The sequence below is a fragment of the Gavia stellata genome, chromosome 22 (assembly GCF_030936135.1).
Source record: "Gavia stellata isolate bGavSte3 chromosome 22, bGavSte3.hap2, whole genome shotgun sequence".
NCBI classification, from domain to species: Eukaryota; Metazoa; Chordata; class Aves; order Gaviiformes; family Gaviidae; genus Gavia; species Gavia stellata.
The window spans coordinates 14,463,624-14,479,584 of NC_082615.1; the positions used below are offsets into that span (position 1 = coordinate 14,463,624).

At 46.3% G+C, this 15,961-nt stretch overlaps 1 protein-coding gene across 1 annotated transcript in view; it reads right to left on the minus strand.

The window, feature by feature from the left end:
* Window positions 1–12,986, minus strand: part of FASN (fatty acid synthase) — a 46,585-nt gene extending 33,599 nt beyond the window's left edge. The window contains exons 1-8 of the mRNA XM_059828032.1: window positions 12,968–12,986; window positions 6,719–6,865; window positions 5,764–5,916; window positions 4,291–4,464; window positions 3,218–3,418; window positions 2,652–2,774; window positions 1,882–1,997; window positions 1,488–1,622 (exon numbers count right to left, since the gene is read on the minus strand). Of these exons, the coding sequence (XP_059684015.1) occupies window positions 1,488–1,622; window positions 1,882–1,997; window positions 2,652–2,774; window positions 3,218–3,418; window positions 4,291–4,464; window positions 5,764–5,916; window positions 6,719–6,845 (1,029 nt within the window). The 5' untranslated portion in view covers window positions 6,846–6,865; window positions 12,968–12,986. The remainder of the gene's footprint in view (window positions 1–1,487; window positions 1,623–1,881; window positions 1,998–2,651; window positions 2,775–3,217; window positions 3,419–4,290; window positions 4,465–5,763; window positions 5,917–6,718; window positions 6,866–12,967) is intronic.
* Window positions 12,987–15,961: the final 2,975 nt, after the last annotated feature.

Consider the following 15,961-nt stretch of genomic DNA (forward strand, 5'->3'; position numbering starts at 1 on the left):
TTACGGAAACTTCAGACGTCCTGAGACAGTTACTGTCTAAGAGACAGTGGTCTTGGTGTAGTTTCCAACTTGGTCTCAAGGACACCTGACCTGCCATTCTGATTAACTTCCAAATCTTAAAATACCAATTGCTGCGCAACTTTCAAAGAATCAAGAACAGAGACAGAGCTTCCAATATCCTTCCAAAGCTTCAGGTGCTTTCAATATGCCAGATCTGGAAACCAGACCTAACACAACTTAATAAAAGTATAGCAAAAAGATATTCTAGCAGGCATGATGGGTGCCACGGGCTCTTGCCTGCAGCTGTAAGTTCAGATACAAAATTAAGTGAGAAAATTGATAAAAAAAAAGAGTCAGAAAACATGGTATCAGAGAAGTCTTCAGAAAGAAGTTGTGGCCCTTGCCTTTGCAGCTCTGCATCCGCTAAGAAACACAGGGAAACAGTACCTCAAAGTTATGATCCTGCCCTGACAGATCATAGCAGAACTGCATTAAACAAGCTGTTGATAAAACAAACCTCTCCATCCATACTGTGTTGTAAGTTATGACTCAGTTATCATTCCTTCCATGAATATGTCAGTCTGAGGGATAGAAGTGCTAAAAGAAGTAAACTTTCCTCTACAGAGAGACAGACACTGCTGTCTCCATGATTTATTTGCAGATGAGGCTATTCACAGCAAGTTGTATGTATTCAGGTCACAATAACCACTTTAAAGAGCCTAAAATTCTAGTAGAGACAATGTATGTGACTTCAATTTGCATGGCTCTAAGGCTGTCAGTAATAGGCTTACAACCAAGTGTGAACATTAGCTAGCTCTCTGCTAAGTAGTTTAGCAGCCAGAGCCAATAGATGATTGCCTGCCTACAGCAGTAGTTAGTAGGCTGGTTGCTAAGACAACCAGTTATTCAAGCTGGTAGCCTCATCCCAAAGAGCTCACCTGGCTTCCTGCCAACACAAGGGAGAAGAGGAAGAGATGATACATCCCTGACAAACAGCCAGAAGAATCAGCTACTCTTTTGGCACTGAGAGCCCACACTGCCTCTATCTTTGGTCAATGCCAACTACTCCATACATTTAAAACCCTCTACTTGTGTGCCCCCCAAACCCAAATGACTTACAGCAGAGTTCTGCTGGAAGGTCCAGTGTAAGGATAATCAATAAAGTGATCCCAAAGCCTTTATTCTGAGCAGAGAGTTATGCTCCTGTAGAATTCAGTAGGAAGGGGGAACTAAAATGTGTGTGCACACAGTGGAGAGCCACCTGGGCATTCGTGTCCAGCTTGCAGAATAGCCACCTGAGCTTTTAAAAGTGTTTGCAGGTGAAGCAAGACAGATAGTTAACAAGAGTCACCTGACTTCTTCTCATTACCAGTGAACATCTTATCCTGGATCAGTGCATATTTTCCTTAAAACAAATGAGCGCTAAAAGCCCATACACTGTTCCGTTCCCCTCCTCCCCCAATTTTCTTTCTCAAGCCATCTGTTACCTTGGCTAATGCAGCAAGCCCAGAGGCAGGCTCTGGATGACCCATGTTTGACTTGGATGATCCAATCAACAGTGGCTCTCTCTCACATTGACAGAGGACTTGTACAATGCCATTTACTTCCTGTGGATCTCCAACCTAGTAGAAAGAGAATCAGAATGGCTATTAGCTAGCATTTCCAAGACATACCACAAAAGAAAAATCTGAAAGATTAAGATCTTTGGGAAAAATCCAAAAGTGGTGAAGCAATACATATTCTAGTAACTCATAGAAGGGAGAAATATAGTTCATTTTGGAAAAAAACAAAGAATAATTTGATGGAAAAGTGTGGCAAGTGATGCAAGAGAAGAAGGTAAGGGACAAGAAAACACTTCAAACCCAAAGGGGCCATGCTGACCTTGGTGCCTGTCCCATGAGCTTCAATATATTCCACTTCCTGAGGTTTGATACCGCATTCTCTGCACAAAAAGCTGACCAGTTGCTGCTGCATCTCTCCAGATGGGAATGTCACACCTAGGACGAAAACTGCCATCAATTCCTCTCTTCTATCAGATGCTTCCTGTTCTGATTTTAGCAACCTTTCAACTGCTTAGGGCTACCAGGTCTAAAAAAAACAGAGACTTTCAGGATTTACACCTGTGTTCTTAGCACCAAACACAATAACCTCTCAGGCTCTTTGGAAGAAGAGCAGAGGAACCAGAAATGGACCTAAAGCAGTGAGTTAGACTCGTGTGGGAAGATACTGGTTAACAGAATACTAGGGGATGTCTACATCAAGCAGAATATGTGAAACTCAGTGTCTCCATAACTGTAGAGGGAGAGAAATGGAACAGCAGTAGGAAAGAACCTTATAGTCATAACACCACCTACATTTCTACCATCAGTGCAGAAGTTACTGTAGAGATGTCCTGAAGAAGGTTAAAGTAGTAATAGGACATTCCTGTTACTGTGTACAGTAGAAAGCACCACTTGTTTCCTTCAACTTCTTTACAAAATAGGGTCCTGAACTTTGCATGACCAAAACAGAAAAAGAAAAAAAACAAACAAACAACAAAAAAAATCCTCACACATCAAAAGAAGAACCCCACAACAGCCCATTTTCGATGACAAAGACTCTAGATGGAACAGTTCTGTAGGTATCTCACTTTTCAGAGGCTCAAGGCCTACCTTGCTCCTTAAAGCCATCAGTGTTACTTCCAGCATTGACTATTGTGGCATAGATCCGCTTAGCCATAGATCTCTTCATCAAAAGAACGACAACAACAGCTTCAGAGCGACAATATCCATTTCCTGAGAGCAGAGAGAGAATGAGTCACTAATTCTGTTCTGCTTTGAATAAAAGTTGCAAAACACCATGCAGTAAGGTCATCTCATTCCTGAGCTATCATTCACAACAGACCACGACATATCCCTTTCTTTTAAAAAAAAAAAAAAATTATGTCCTAAAAAGGCTCACTGCTCATCACAAATGATGATAGACAAGTTTCCATCAAAAGACAGTTATCTCCTCTCCCCAAGGGCTGAGGAATGAACCATACAGTTTCTTCTCCACAGTTAGTTTTCCAGGTTCAATGGAGCATGCAACACAGATCAGGTCTAGGGTATGTCCCAAACAGTGCACCTAGGAGCAATTACAAGGCCAGCTCTTTGCTGTATTACAACCATATCTGTTCATAGACTCCACAATAAGTTCCTCTCATACAACATGACAACCTTTTGTTCTAATGCCTTACCTGAAGCATCAAAAACCTTGCAGGCACCATCAGGACTAAGTAAACCCAGTTTCATGAACTGCACAGAAGTGTTGGGTTTCAGCAAAAGGTTGACCCCTCCTACTAGGGCTGCACTGCACTGTCCATGACGAATCGCCTTATAAGCATTTTCCAGAGCAATGAGACTAGAGGAGCAGGCCGTGTCAATAGTCATGCTTGGTCCTTAGGGAACAGAAAGGGAAAACAAAAAAAGCAGTTTTTTACTGTTTATTTCCTAGAGTTGCTCTGCAAAGACTACAGGACAGGATCACAAGAGAAACATACAAAAAAAAAATTAAATAAAGAGTTGCTTCAGAACATAACAAGTAATCCTAATACAATGGGAGACAAGAATCGCCATCTCTGCCTGCTTACCAGATAACAAGGGATAAGAAAGGTGGAATAAAAAAATTGCAAACAGTTTGGCTTTAAGGATATTTTTAAAATTCCATCTCTGTCTCCATCAAAAAGAGATATTGTAGCTTCACAGGCAGGTCTCATCTATTTCCTCATTCTCACCAATACAAATCCCTCCCCCTTCCTGGTGCTACCCTTGCCATTATCTGTGTTGCTCTTCAGAGCAATTCCTATCCCTCCACTCTTATCTTCAATGCCACACACAGTTCAAGTCATGTCTATGCCTTCAATTACATCATTGTGGTGGCTCTCCCACTTCTTCCACTTTACTCAAAAAGAGCCAACTGCTCCAGTCAGTTTGTCTCTGGGCTAGCTGACTTCTACATAGCTTGATACCAAATAGCAGTCTAAAGGCAGGAAAGGACCTAGGCCTTTTTACAAAGGCCTCCTGACATCATCATCTTTCAGATGAATGTCAGCTATGCCCAGCAGCAGCAACTGAGTTACAAAGCCTTACGATGAGTCTTATCACACACTTAATACATTTTCTGCTTCTCATATGCCTCCTTACAATAGCTGCGTGCTACTTTCTTATCCCAAAATGGGTCTATGTCATCATATCCATCCCACTCATCTACAGAAACTGCGGTACAATCATGTTCAAATTGCAACTGCTGATCAGGTTTGGGGGCACTTACCTGTTAAGTTATAAAAGTAGGAAAGCCTGTTGGCAAGCATAGCACGCTGGCAGCCAGTCATACTGTATCCCAAAAGTTCTTCTGGATCTCGGCTAAAGGCTTCAGCAGCTTCTGACCCACTGGCACCAATCCATACACCTGTGTCTGTGCCACGGAGGGTGGCCGGATTAATACCTATGAGGATATTGGAAGGTAGATTATAGTAGACAAACTCATGAGGATCAAACTGGGGAGATATCAGGTCTGCTGGCATCAGTTCATGAAATAGTACTTACTATCCCTTTCTGGCAGGCCTGCAGCATTGTTCCCTTACCTACAGTTATCTTTTATCTGTTTCAATTGCAGACCTTACAAGTCTTACTGCAGAGTCCACCATAACTTTGATATTGGCTTTTGACCAGAATATACTGTGCCCAGAGACAGCTTTTCAGCTTAGCTGGGCATTGCTAGAGTCTTGTGTAAAAAAAGCTTATAGACTATGAGACACACAAATGCTGATCAGATAAGCTAACAGCTAACTTCCAGTGCAGAGAAAAGAAGCAGACCGAAGGGGAGTAAAAACACAGCACTTGGATTGTCATGTGAGCACATGAATATCTGTCTCTAGCCACACACAAAGCCCAGACCCGGAATACAAGACAGAAAGGAAAATTCTTATGCACAAAAGTCAACAATTGGAACAAGGAACAACTCTGCTCTAAAAAAACCCCACATAGCAAGCTCAACTTGCAGCAATCTCTGCTGTTTCTTCTCTGTGCTTCAGGAGTCCTGGGGACAAGCAGAATATTCAAGCCTTTAGACTGAGAAGCAGATGAGCAAGTGTTAATTTTTGTAAGTCAGCACTGGTGAGGTGGTTACAACTTTTTCCCATGTGCTTATGTTCAGACATGAAACTGCTTAACATGAAGAATAAACTTTTTGGCTCTGTGGGTAAGTAACTCAAAAGCTCAAGACACTGGCAGTGATGGAGGAAAAGAGGGTCTTATTTCTGAAAGTACACTTCCTGGGCAAGCCTTCTACAGAAGCAGATCAAATGCCACAAACTTTCCATGAACCTGGCCAATAGACAGGAATACATCAGGCCATCTGCCATTCTTTTAGACCATGGATGAGAATTCTAATCAAGTCATCTTCCTTTTGCACTACAAATATGCCTTTAACAAAAGGATCTGTTATGGAACATTAGAGTAGAGCAGAACATACAAAAGCTCTAGAAACTCTTAAACAGTTAACGGTTCTGTCATACTGGTTGCGCCATATGAGGCAGGTAGACATTTGCTGGCAGTCAGCGTAGATTTCCTAGTTTGAGTTCCAGAGAAGACAGCTTTGCTCTAAACCCTGTACCAGTTCTTTGGTCTCCTCTCTACTGTGATGGCTTTCTCTTGTCAGAGATCTCATCACACAGATGCATGTCTGCATTTGCTGCACAAGGACAATAACAGCACAATTCTCTTCAGTCACTCAACTGCTTACCTCCATCCAAAATAGCTTCATAAGAAACTTCCAACAGCAAGCGAAGTTGAGGATCCATTGTATGAGCTTGTTTGGGGTGAACCCCAAAAAAGGATGCATCAAATTTGCTTATGTCCTTGAGCTTTCCATTTCTCTTCGGCAGTCCATAAATTCCTGAGAAGAAAAATTCAACACTGAGTCACAGAATTAAAGCAGCTACCAGCTGAGACAAAGTACATAATGACCACAGCCGACTCTCGATCATACGTGAAACCTCACTTCCCTGTTGCAGTACCCAGAGTGCTGTATTAATATCTCCCTACCCACCTCTCTGAATATCATTTGGAAATGAGAACACTGCATTAACAAAAACAACTGTCATTTTTAAGACTCTCCTGGATATGGTAGCAAAAGACACCTATCCGGTTTAAGCATTTTTGTTTTGGCAAGTTGTACCAAGCACATAAACAGAGTCCAAATCAGTGGTTCCAGTCAGTCACCAGGTAGAAGGAAAACAAAAGCTACTTTTCACTTGTGCAAATCACTAGCTTGAAATGGATAGACATGAGCCAAACACTTCAGAAAGACAAAAAGACAGAAAAGAACATCATAAAAAGTCATAAATCACAGGACTGGAGTCCCTGTGCTACTTCTGAACCCAGAAAAGTGACAGAGCTGTCTTACTGCCACAGCTATCAACAGCAGGTACAGGATTCATGTTGCCTAGCTGCTCTGTCAGAGTGTTCTTTTCCTCGGAAGTAAGCTATGTATTTATAAGCTACTGCTGCATGGGACATGACATAAGATGGATTGCATGAGACCTTCATAAAAGTGTTCTGTTCCTGAATTTCTTGACGATATACCAGAAATGAATTCAAAAGCTCTGGCAGGGTTTCACATCTGATAAATCCCTTCCTTTCATAGGATAATTCCTCTAGAACTCAGGGCTCCAAAAGGAGAGACAATAAGCACTCACCTGGTTTCCACCTTCGATCATCCTCTGTGACCATATCAACTCCATTAAGCAGGTTGTCCCAAAACTCTTGCAAGTTCTCAGATTCTGGCAGCTTTCCTGCTATGCCTGCAATCACCACGTCCTCCATCTCTTAGCTTCTCCCTGTTGCTGAGATCCAGAAAGCAGTAAGACTAGTAAGATTTCACACACAGAAGGAGAGTATATGTGTCTCTTGTCTTCCTGACATGTTGTGACAAACAAGCATATTTGCAGGAGAAACACTTGCACAAGAACAGCCCATGGAGTCTCTACTACAAAGAGACATCCCAACTAATCAAATGGACCATAAGACCCGTGGGGACAATGGGGATGAGAAAACTGATCCTGAAGGAGTGTTTGGCTCCAAGAACCACCAGTTTCTACATGACAACTAGAAAATGAACAGGTCTAGCTCTACCAAATGCAGAGCCTCTGTGAAGTCAGCAGAGAAGAAAGATTAACATGCTGGAGCAGAGGTGGGTGGAGAAATTATGAAATACATATAGTAAAATACATAATTACAAGGCAAACCTAACAGGTAGCAAAACAAGTTCTACAATCATTACAAAGTTAAGTGCTAACTTAAGAATCAATAATCAGAGAAGGGAAAAAAAAAAAACCACAACACCAAAACCCCACAAAACAAACACAAAACCAAAGCGAATAACCCCACCCCCCCAAAACAAACCAAAAAACAGCCCCCAAACACCTAAAAAAAACCCAGAATCCACACACAGGAGAAAGCCTACACAAACGCACAAAGATTACAACAGAACTTAGCGTCATATTAAATACCCGAAACAAGTTTACATGTAAAGTGTTTCCCAACTGGATCCTGCACTGCCACACGTTTAGAGGACTGGAAATGGGGGACTGAGTAGATGTGCTAGAAAGCGGTGCTTTAAAACAAGAGTTGTCAGAACAGATCTGGATTCTGGATGGGATGAAAAACCCTAGCTGTCATCCCAAGAATTCTGCTTTCTAAAACCCCAATCTCAAACAACACAAGAGAGAATCACGGTGCATAACACAGCACGGCAGGCCATCTATAAGATCACAGCACCAAATGATAGCTCATGTATTACAGTCAACACACTTTTATTTTCTATTACACTAAAAATATATTAACAATTAAGCAGACATAAGGTAAGTTAACCTGATGTTTCAGTTAAATTCAAATTATAGTTTGTAGACCCTAAGTAGGCAAGTTAAATGAGGGGGGAAAAACCCCATGTATATATGGGTTATTTTATATATATAAAAAAATTATATATATAAAAATAAATAAAAGTGTGGTTGCGTGAACAAAAGAGGTAGTAAGCATTCACAGTACTTCCTTAAATAATCCTTCTGGTAAGTAGAGGCAAAATATTCTTTAGAGTTAATGTGTGGGATTTTAACAAGTAAAAACCACAAAGAAAACTGGGCACTCAAATAGCCAGAAGTCTGCCTTAGGAACTTTGAAGGAAAGACTCTGCTGTGGAAGACCTTAAGTTTGACTTCCATCACAGATTAAGCTGCATAGTGCCATGCAGGCACTTTGCTTATGCGCTGCTGCTGCTTGATCATCTCCTCCGCAAAACAGCGCTAACGGGTACTCTTCGATGAGCACCTCATTGTTTTCCAACCCAAGACATTTCATTTAGGCACGGTTTTGCAGCCTGTTTCAGGAGTTCCTGACACTTTTGAGCAAGAAATAGGCCTTTCTTCCATCCACACATTGCTCAGGCATAACGCCTTCCTGTAGCCGAACGAGGCCGGGCTGCGTGGTGGGAAAGCAAAGCCCTCTGGTTAGCCGAGGGGCAGCCCAGCCAGCGCACACCTCCACAGAGGCCGCCTGAATTCTTTGTCCCTTCTTCTTTCCTTCAACAGCCATCTTGATTCAGGTCTGTGGAGTAACCGTGGAATTATGCAACATGCAATACTGAAGAAGAGGCGATTACCTCATCCAGTCCACCCCTTCTGGGGGCAGAAACAGAAGTACTCCTAAAAGGACGTCTTGGATTTCTCAGTCTTATGCCGAACACCCCAATAACAGAAGTTCTATTCCACTCTGGTCGCTCATTCAAAAAGGGAAACACTGAGGGCCAAATGCACAAGGCCCTTACTGAGAAACTATTCCCCAAAACTGCAGTTGATGGTAATAGGCCCAGTCCAGTCTCCTCTGAAGAGAAGCCTCTCGATTTTCCACTCACATAAATCTAGCAAGTCAGCTTTATTACTGGCGTCACCACTGTATCTGGAAAATCCAATGGAGGGCCACGACTCTGCTATACTTGCAGCCGTTCTGCATTAGGGGCCAAGAAAGAATGGATCTCGGGCACAAAGCTTACAATCTAAGCCTAAGACAAGAGACATACAAAATGATAACATGATTACAATTCAATTTTGTGCCTCAGCTCTTTGGGCAATGATCTCTAGGGAGAGAAGTATAATTCGTATTTCAGGGGACGGAAATGTGACTTCCGGGATTGTTCCCTCACGCGTCTCTCCCTGGAGCACCAGAAAAACTCCATCCAGATATGGCCAATCTTGACAAAATGTTATCCCGAGACAGCGAAGTAATGGAATTTATCAGCAAGCCAATTTTTGCCAACATGTTATGAACGTAGTTGAGCAAGACTGTGTCAAAGGCAGAGAAAAAGATGCTGCAGTAATCAAAATGTAGAAGAACAAGAGCCAAAAAATTAATTTTAGCTGAGTGAATGGGTAAGAAGAGCTACGGCTTAAGGATTTTTATACACAAAGAACTGGAAAGATTTAGACTTGACACCGAGAGCTCCAAATGCCTACACCTAAGATAACATACAAATTACCGATTTAGCATCAGACAGCAGAGATGACCTGCTGTGGAGAACAAGAGCGGGAAGAGGAAAAATTATGAATATTAAGTCATCCTGATTAAACAGTGATTAAAGTAGATGTTATGGCTACCAACAATGTCTTTGGTCTTCCTTGACAGATAATAAGCAGGCAGACCATTTTGAAGTTTGACTTTACCCCCAGATGGTGTATTATATTATTTTTACTATATTAGAGACTCACTTTTTTTCTGTAGAGCACTTTTAGGCTACACACAGTACTTTGACAGTTCTTGAAGTATAGGACCTAGCACAGATCAAGACAGAATTATTTCTACAGCTGTTTTAAAGGAGACTGAACAATCTTCTGTGTATTTGCTGTACTCCAAGGTGAACAAAAGCAACAGGTCAAAAAAGGAGACAAAGAAGATAAAGAGGGCCAAACAGGGTTCTCCGATTTCTTAAGGCTGTATTTTGTTGGATCCAACCAGACACCTTACATCCTTTTTCCTGTTTACCCCATGGTTTTGCTTGACTTGAATTCTGCGAATTCTTCCTAGACAGCCTGCATTTCTACCTGAGGAGAGAGGGGGGAGACGCAAACACCCCACCCCACCTATCAGTCCAACAGACACCTCAGTTAAGCATAAACCACCACCTCAATGCATTTGCACAATATTTTTTTGGCAATGATATTGCATTGCTGACTCATTCAGTTTGTGATTGGTAATAACTAACAATCCCTTCTGGTATTATTGACTAGTAACAACTTTCATCACTTTATACCTGTGCTCTGGTTATCTACCTCCCACATTAGCCACTTGACAAGGTTGGTTTGTTTATTGATGCCAATTCCTTTCTCCAATCACGTTATACCTTCTTAACCTTGTTCTCTATGTATTGGATACCTCCTGGTATCATGTTAGCTTAACGCTATTATCAAACTTAAGAGTAAGTTGAAATACTGTTCTCCACTGCATTTAAAACAGTTGTTTTTCAATACCTCCCTAATCCAGCACCAATAATGAATCAAGAAGAAAAGTATTAATCATCGTTTTCCAACATCCCTGGCAGCTGTACGTTTTTTTTTTTTGAAAACAATAATTTTATCTACTCTTTCCCTACAAAAATATCTCTGTGCCCATTAAGCTTGTAAGCTTTTAGAGGGGGAAAGACAAAGAAAGACAAGAAAAAAAGAAAAATAAAAAAAGTGAAGGTAAAAATGTTATTTCTTCTCCCACTCATACCTGACTTGCCAACTGCTGAAGAGAACACTTTTCTTATTCTGCTGCACCTAAGTCCACCTAAGGTTCAGTGAGGAAAGGAGGGGGAGAGGGAAGGAAAAAAGAAACTGTTTGTGAAGAAACAACAAATACTACCCAAATCTTGTTTTGCCTGATGCACATTTCTCTTTCCTACACTGGAGCACATTGCTTATATTTATTTCACTGTTATTTTGATGGCTGTCATCACGGTTGGACAGAATCCTCAAAGGTAACTCTGCTATTGTTTCTAGGAAGTCCAAATCTTGATCTTTTTTGGAGCTCCCATTATTGTAAAAAGAAACATTCATGACTCCTCCATAGCTTCCCTCAGCACAGACATTGACAAAAGGATTGCTTTCTTAGTTTTTCAATAAGCCTACATCATAATCCAGGTTTCCTAATCTCCGATTATAATTTCTAAAATTTGTAATTAAAACCATCATTAAATAGGAACTTCACTTATAAAGAGCTATAACGCCTGCCTCCAAAAAACCTTTACAAAAATAGAGTCAAACACAGGTTGCTTTTCATTTTTTGAAAGCATTTGGCTACCAGAAATCTGTGTGCTATAGCTTCAATTTAACAAAAGACGTTTTAACTGCCTCTTTCTGTTTCAAGGCTGGATTTGTCTCCTTGACCACAAGACAAATGAAAAACAGTAGCGTGTTTTCATATTTAAAATGCACTACTTAACAGCTCTGAACCAGACTGTGTTTCCTGCTATTTGAGAAAAGTAGGTTAGATTTTGCTCGTGGAATTAACACAGCTCCGCTGATTCCCAAATGGTCAGAATTGATTTTACAAAAGTTTAAGTCACCAGCATCCCTCTATAACGCTTGTAAAATGTCTGCTCGTAACTGCCCTCCACATAGGGACCTCATCCCCTGCATTGGCTAAACGCAGCCTTGCACAGTGCACTACGGTTCTGTTTCAAGAAGCACAGAGGCTGCAGGAAAAGGTGAACCCTTTGCTCACGTGGCTCGAGGCTTTTCCTCCCGTATGTTAGGGCAAGACGGCTTCAAAACCCCCAGCACTGCTCTCCGAAGGAGTATTCAAGTTAACACACGCAGCTTCAACACTGTCCGTTTCAATTTAAGCATCCGAATAAAGCTTTTACCGAATGCCTCTTTTCCTTGCTGTCTCAAAGGGCCCTATGCCAGGGAAGGAACGTGGAACAAAAACCAAGTAGGAGCAAAAGCAGCACAAGCCAAGACGATCATGGCGTTACTGACAGAACCCCATCATCAGCTCCACACCGGTGCGCAATCAATGGGTTGTTCCGTGTGGGCCCCTGGTTTCTGTCAAAGCGGCAAAACCCAAGCTCGGCGGTGTACGCGGCACCTTTTTCCAGACGGCTTCCTAGCACCTACTGCAACTCGCCTTTCGCAACAGCGAACGCTGAATCCGCTCCCTCCGCCTGCCTCGCCAGTGCCAGCGCAGAGCGGCCCATTCAGCCGCGGCGCCCGCCCGAGGCGGCCCGGTGCTCCGCGCCGCGGCAGCGCGGGGCCCCCGCGGCCGCCCAGCCCCGCGGCGGGCGCTGCTCGCTTCGCGCCGGGCGCGGCCCCTCGCCCCCCGCGGGGCCTCGCCGCCGCTGCTGGGGAGCGGCGCGCCGGAGCTCGGGGGAACGGCAGGAAGGCTCCTGCCGCCGGGCGCGCGCGACGGCCGGGGGCAGCGGCGCCTCTGCCCGCGTCCCCCAGCGCGCCCCTGCGCCCCCCGAGCCCTCCCGGCCCGGCGGCGAGGGGTCGCGGCGGCGGCGGCAGGGTCCCCGCCCACCGCCAAGATGGCCGAGCGCAGGCACCACAATGCAGCTGCTCAGCCTCCCTTTGCGCCGCCTCGCCGGGCGGGCGCAGCGGGCGGCTGCGGCTCGGCAACCAGCCGCCGAGCTGGCGGGGACTCTCCTCAGCATGGCCGCGCCGGGCCACCGGAGAGCGGCCCGCGGCAAGAGGGCGCAGCGACCACGGCGCCGGGGCGCGGAACCTTCTGGTCGTGCGGGCCGGGCCCGCGCCCCCCCGCCACCCGCTCGGCGAGGCGCGGGCGCAGCCCCACACGGCGACGAGGGCAAGATGGAGCCTCCACGGCGCGCCCGCAGGGCGCAGCGGCCCGCGGAGGCGGGAGCGGAGGCCGCCGCTCTCCCGGCTGCGCCGCATCCACCGTCCCGCCGGTACCTGCACAGGTGCGGAAGGCTTCGTGCCGGGGAGAGACTGGCGTCAGCCCAGCGCCGGACGGGACTGCTGCGGAGCGGGCTCTGCGGGCGGACGCGGGCTCTGCTGCTGCGGCGGCCGGTGCCTAGCTGCGCACGGCTGATGCTCCGCGCTCTCCTCTCTGTCTCCCTCTAGCTCCCTCCGCTATTTAAGCAGCCGCCACCTCCGGCGGCCACGCCACATGGGCTGACAGTTTACTCCTCGCCGCAGTCCAATGAGAGCCGGGGCAGGGCCACCCCGAGCCGGCCCCGGGGTGATGCCAACGCCTGCCCGCCGGAGCCGCTCCACGGGAGGAGGGGGCCACGGCCGGGCAGGGGCGGACCCAGGCGGGCCCCCGCGTCCGCGGCAGCGGGCCAAGCTCTCGCGCCCCGCCCCGTGCTGGCGGCCGCGGAAGGCCGGGCGCTGCGGGGGGCGCGGTGGGGCCGACCCACCGCGGGCCTCTTCGTCACCCTCTCCCACCTCCCCGCGGGTGTGCACACTGAGGGGCTACTGCCGCGCCGCGCCGGCACCGTGGCTCGGCGAGAGACGCAGAGAGGGCCGGCGGGCGCCGGGCCAGGCCAGGTCGGACCGCGGAGCGCCCGCGGCGCACAAAGGGAAGGGACGCGGGGCTGGACGCGCAATCCCGGGCCGGCACCCAATCCGGAGGCGGGAGCGTGTGGGCGGGGGCGCGGCCCCGCCAATCGCGCGGCCCGTGGGGTGTTGCTAGGCGATAAGGCGATGTGGTGACGGCTGAGGGAACGGCTGGGGCTGCGGCGGAGCCAGCACCCGCCGCTGTCCGCCGGCGGCGGTCGTTCACCCCGGCCGAGCGCGGTCCCGGGGTTACCACAGGGCAGCGGGCACGCCGGCCGGGGATGCGCTGCCCCGTGCCCAGGCCCGTCGCGCCGCCGTGACTGGGGCAGCGGAGCGGGTCCGGCGGCGGGGGGCGGGCCGCCGCGCTCGCGGGGGCCTCGCTGCCCGCTGTGCCCCCGGTACGGCCCCCTTGCCAAAGGGCAGACCAGGGCAGGGTCGCTCTGCGCGCAGGCACCGTTTGTCCACGTCTCTGTCACTTACACGCCTTGAATTAAAGCGAAAGAGTAAAAAAAGTCGGGTTTTTTCGTGGTACCTACGAGCGCCATTCCGAGACCAGAACAGCCCTCCTGCCCCTCGGCAGGCAGACGTGGGCCCGCACGCGGGGGCGCAGCAAGCCCCCGCCCCCGCCGGGGCGGAGGAAACGCCCCCCGCGGGGTCCCGCTCCCCTTCGTGCTTCCCGCTGCTGCCGGGGCCGCCCTGGAGCGCTGCCGCTGCGCAAGGCAGCTCGAGTACGGCCTTCTCCGGGCAGAACTTCTGCCTTCATCCGTATATTCCTCAACACCGGTCTTTCTCACCCGGTTTTTAAGAACCAACGCCCAATTTAATTTGTTAAGTACTTTGGCCATGGGAGAAGCACATGAGAATTCTCCCCCCGCATGCAGTACACAGCACAACCTTGCCACACAGGATCCAAGCAATATGTTCATGTCATTTATTGTTATTATGCATACTTTGTTAATTTTCAGCATACCTACATGCTATGTTCTTATAGTTACTCTGAAACAAATATACAGTGATGAACTACTTTTTTTCTATCACAAGTAAAACAAAATGAAACAATGAAGAGCTATCATCTTCCCCTACCTACAGCTGCCTTAAGGAAACCTGTTTCTCAGGGAAACTGAATAAATTAAAGTTGCGTTTCTGGCAAGAAGTCTGCATGACCAGGCATGCCAGGTGACGGGGGGGGGGGGGAGCAAACAACCACAAAAAAACCCCAAACCCCCTCAAGCAAGCAAACAAAAAAACTAAAAGCCTGCAAAGAAACCTACACAAAGGCACTTCTGAAGTCTGCAGCCCATGAGCTTATATCCATGATGTAAGGAATAGAGAGTAATGTTTCCCAGGCTCAGACGCAGCGTTACAAAGATTATGGAACAAACTGCTCTTTTTCCAAGAGCACGCTGCTTTTAACACCTGTAAATGCACAGAATCTCATAGCACCGAAACACTGTGCATCTCCACAGTTCAATATTAAACACGGAATTAGAAATAAAAACATTTTTTTCCAGGATAATCTACAGCTATTAAAAACTTCGGAATTTACACATTGCGTTCTAGAAATAACCAGTGAGAGCTGTAACTGGTGTGATCGGGGCCAAAATTCCTGTACTTGTTAGAATCGACTATGCTTTGAGCTACAGAAAGAGCTCATTCAGGGCCTGGTTGAAGGGAATGCATCATGTTGTTCCGGCTCATGAACAATGTTAAATGTTGAATCCAATGACAGGATTTTCAAGTAACTAAATGATTTGGAAAGAAGCTTACAAAGTCTCTCAGGCCTCATATTGGCTTGGTAACATCTCAATTAAATTTATTGCAGATTTAGCATCTGATTATAATATCAGCACCTTTGCACTAAAGTAAAACATTTTCAGCAGGGAGTAGAAAAATAATTATTCAAATTCTCAAAATGATTACTACCACATTGTCGGATGCCAAAGAGAGCAGCTATGTGCAAAGAGTACCAGGAAAGCATTTCTAAAAAGAAAAGTGCTAGAGAAAAAAAAGTGTTCATAGGTGAGTAGCTCTCTTCATTAATCCTGTTTAGATTTTATATGTTTTTAGCAGCAACTGGGAAGTATTATTCACTTCAGTGATACCACTCACAGAATCACAGAATCACTTAGGTTGGGAGGGACCTCTTGAGATCACCTACGCCAATCCCTTTATACTCAAGGAAGGTCAGCTGGAACAGGTTGCCCAGGACCACATCTAGTTGGGTTTTGAGAATCTCTGCAGATGGAGACTCCATAACCTCTCTGGGCAATCGGTTCCAGTGTTTGACCATCCTCACAGTAAAAAAGATTTTTCTTGCGTTTTTTGTGTGTATCTCCTTTACTTAGAGTAAAGTTCACCACTGCAATATCCCAAGACAGCTCAGCATTG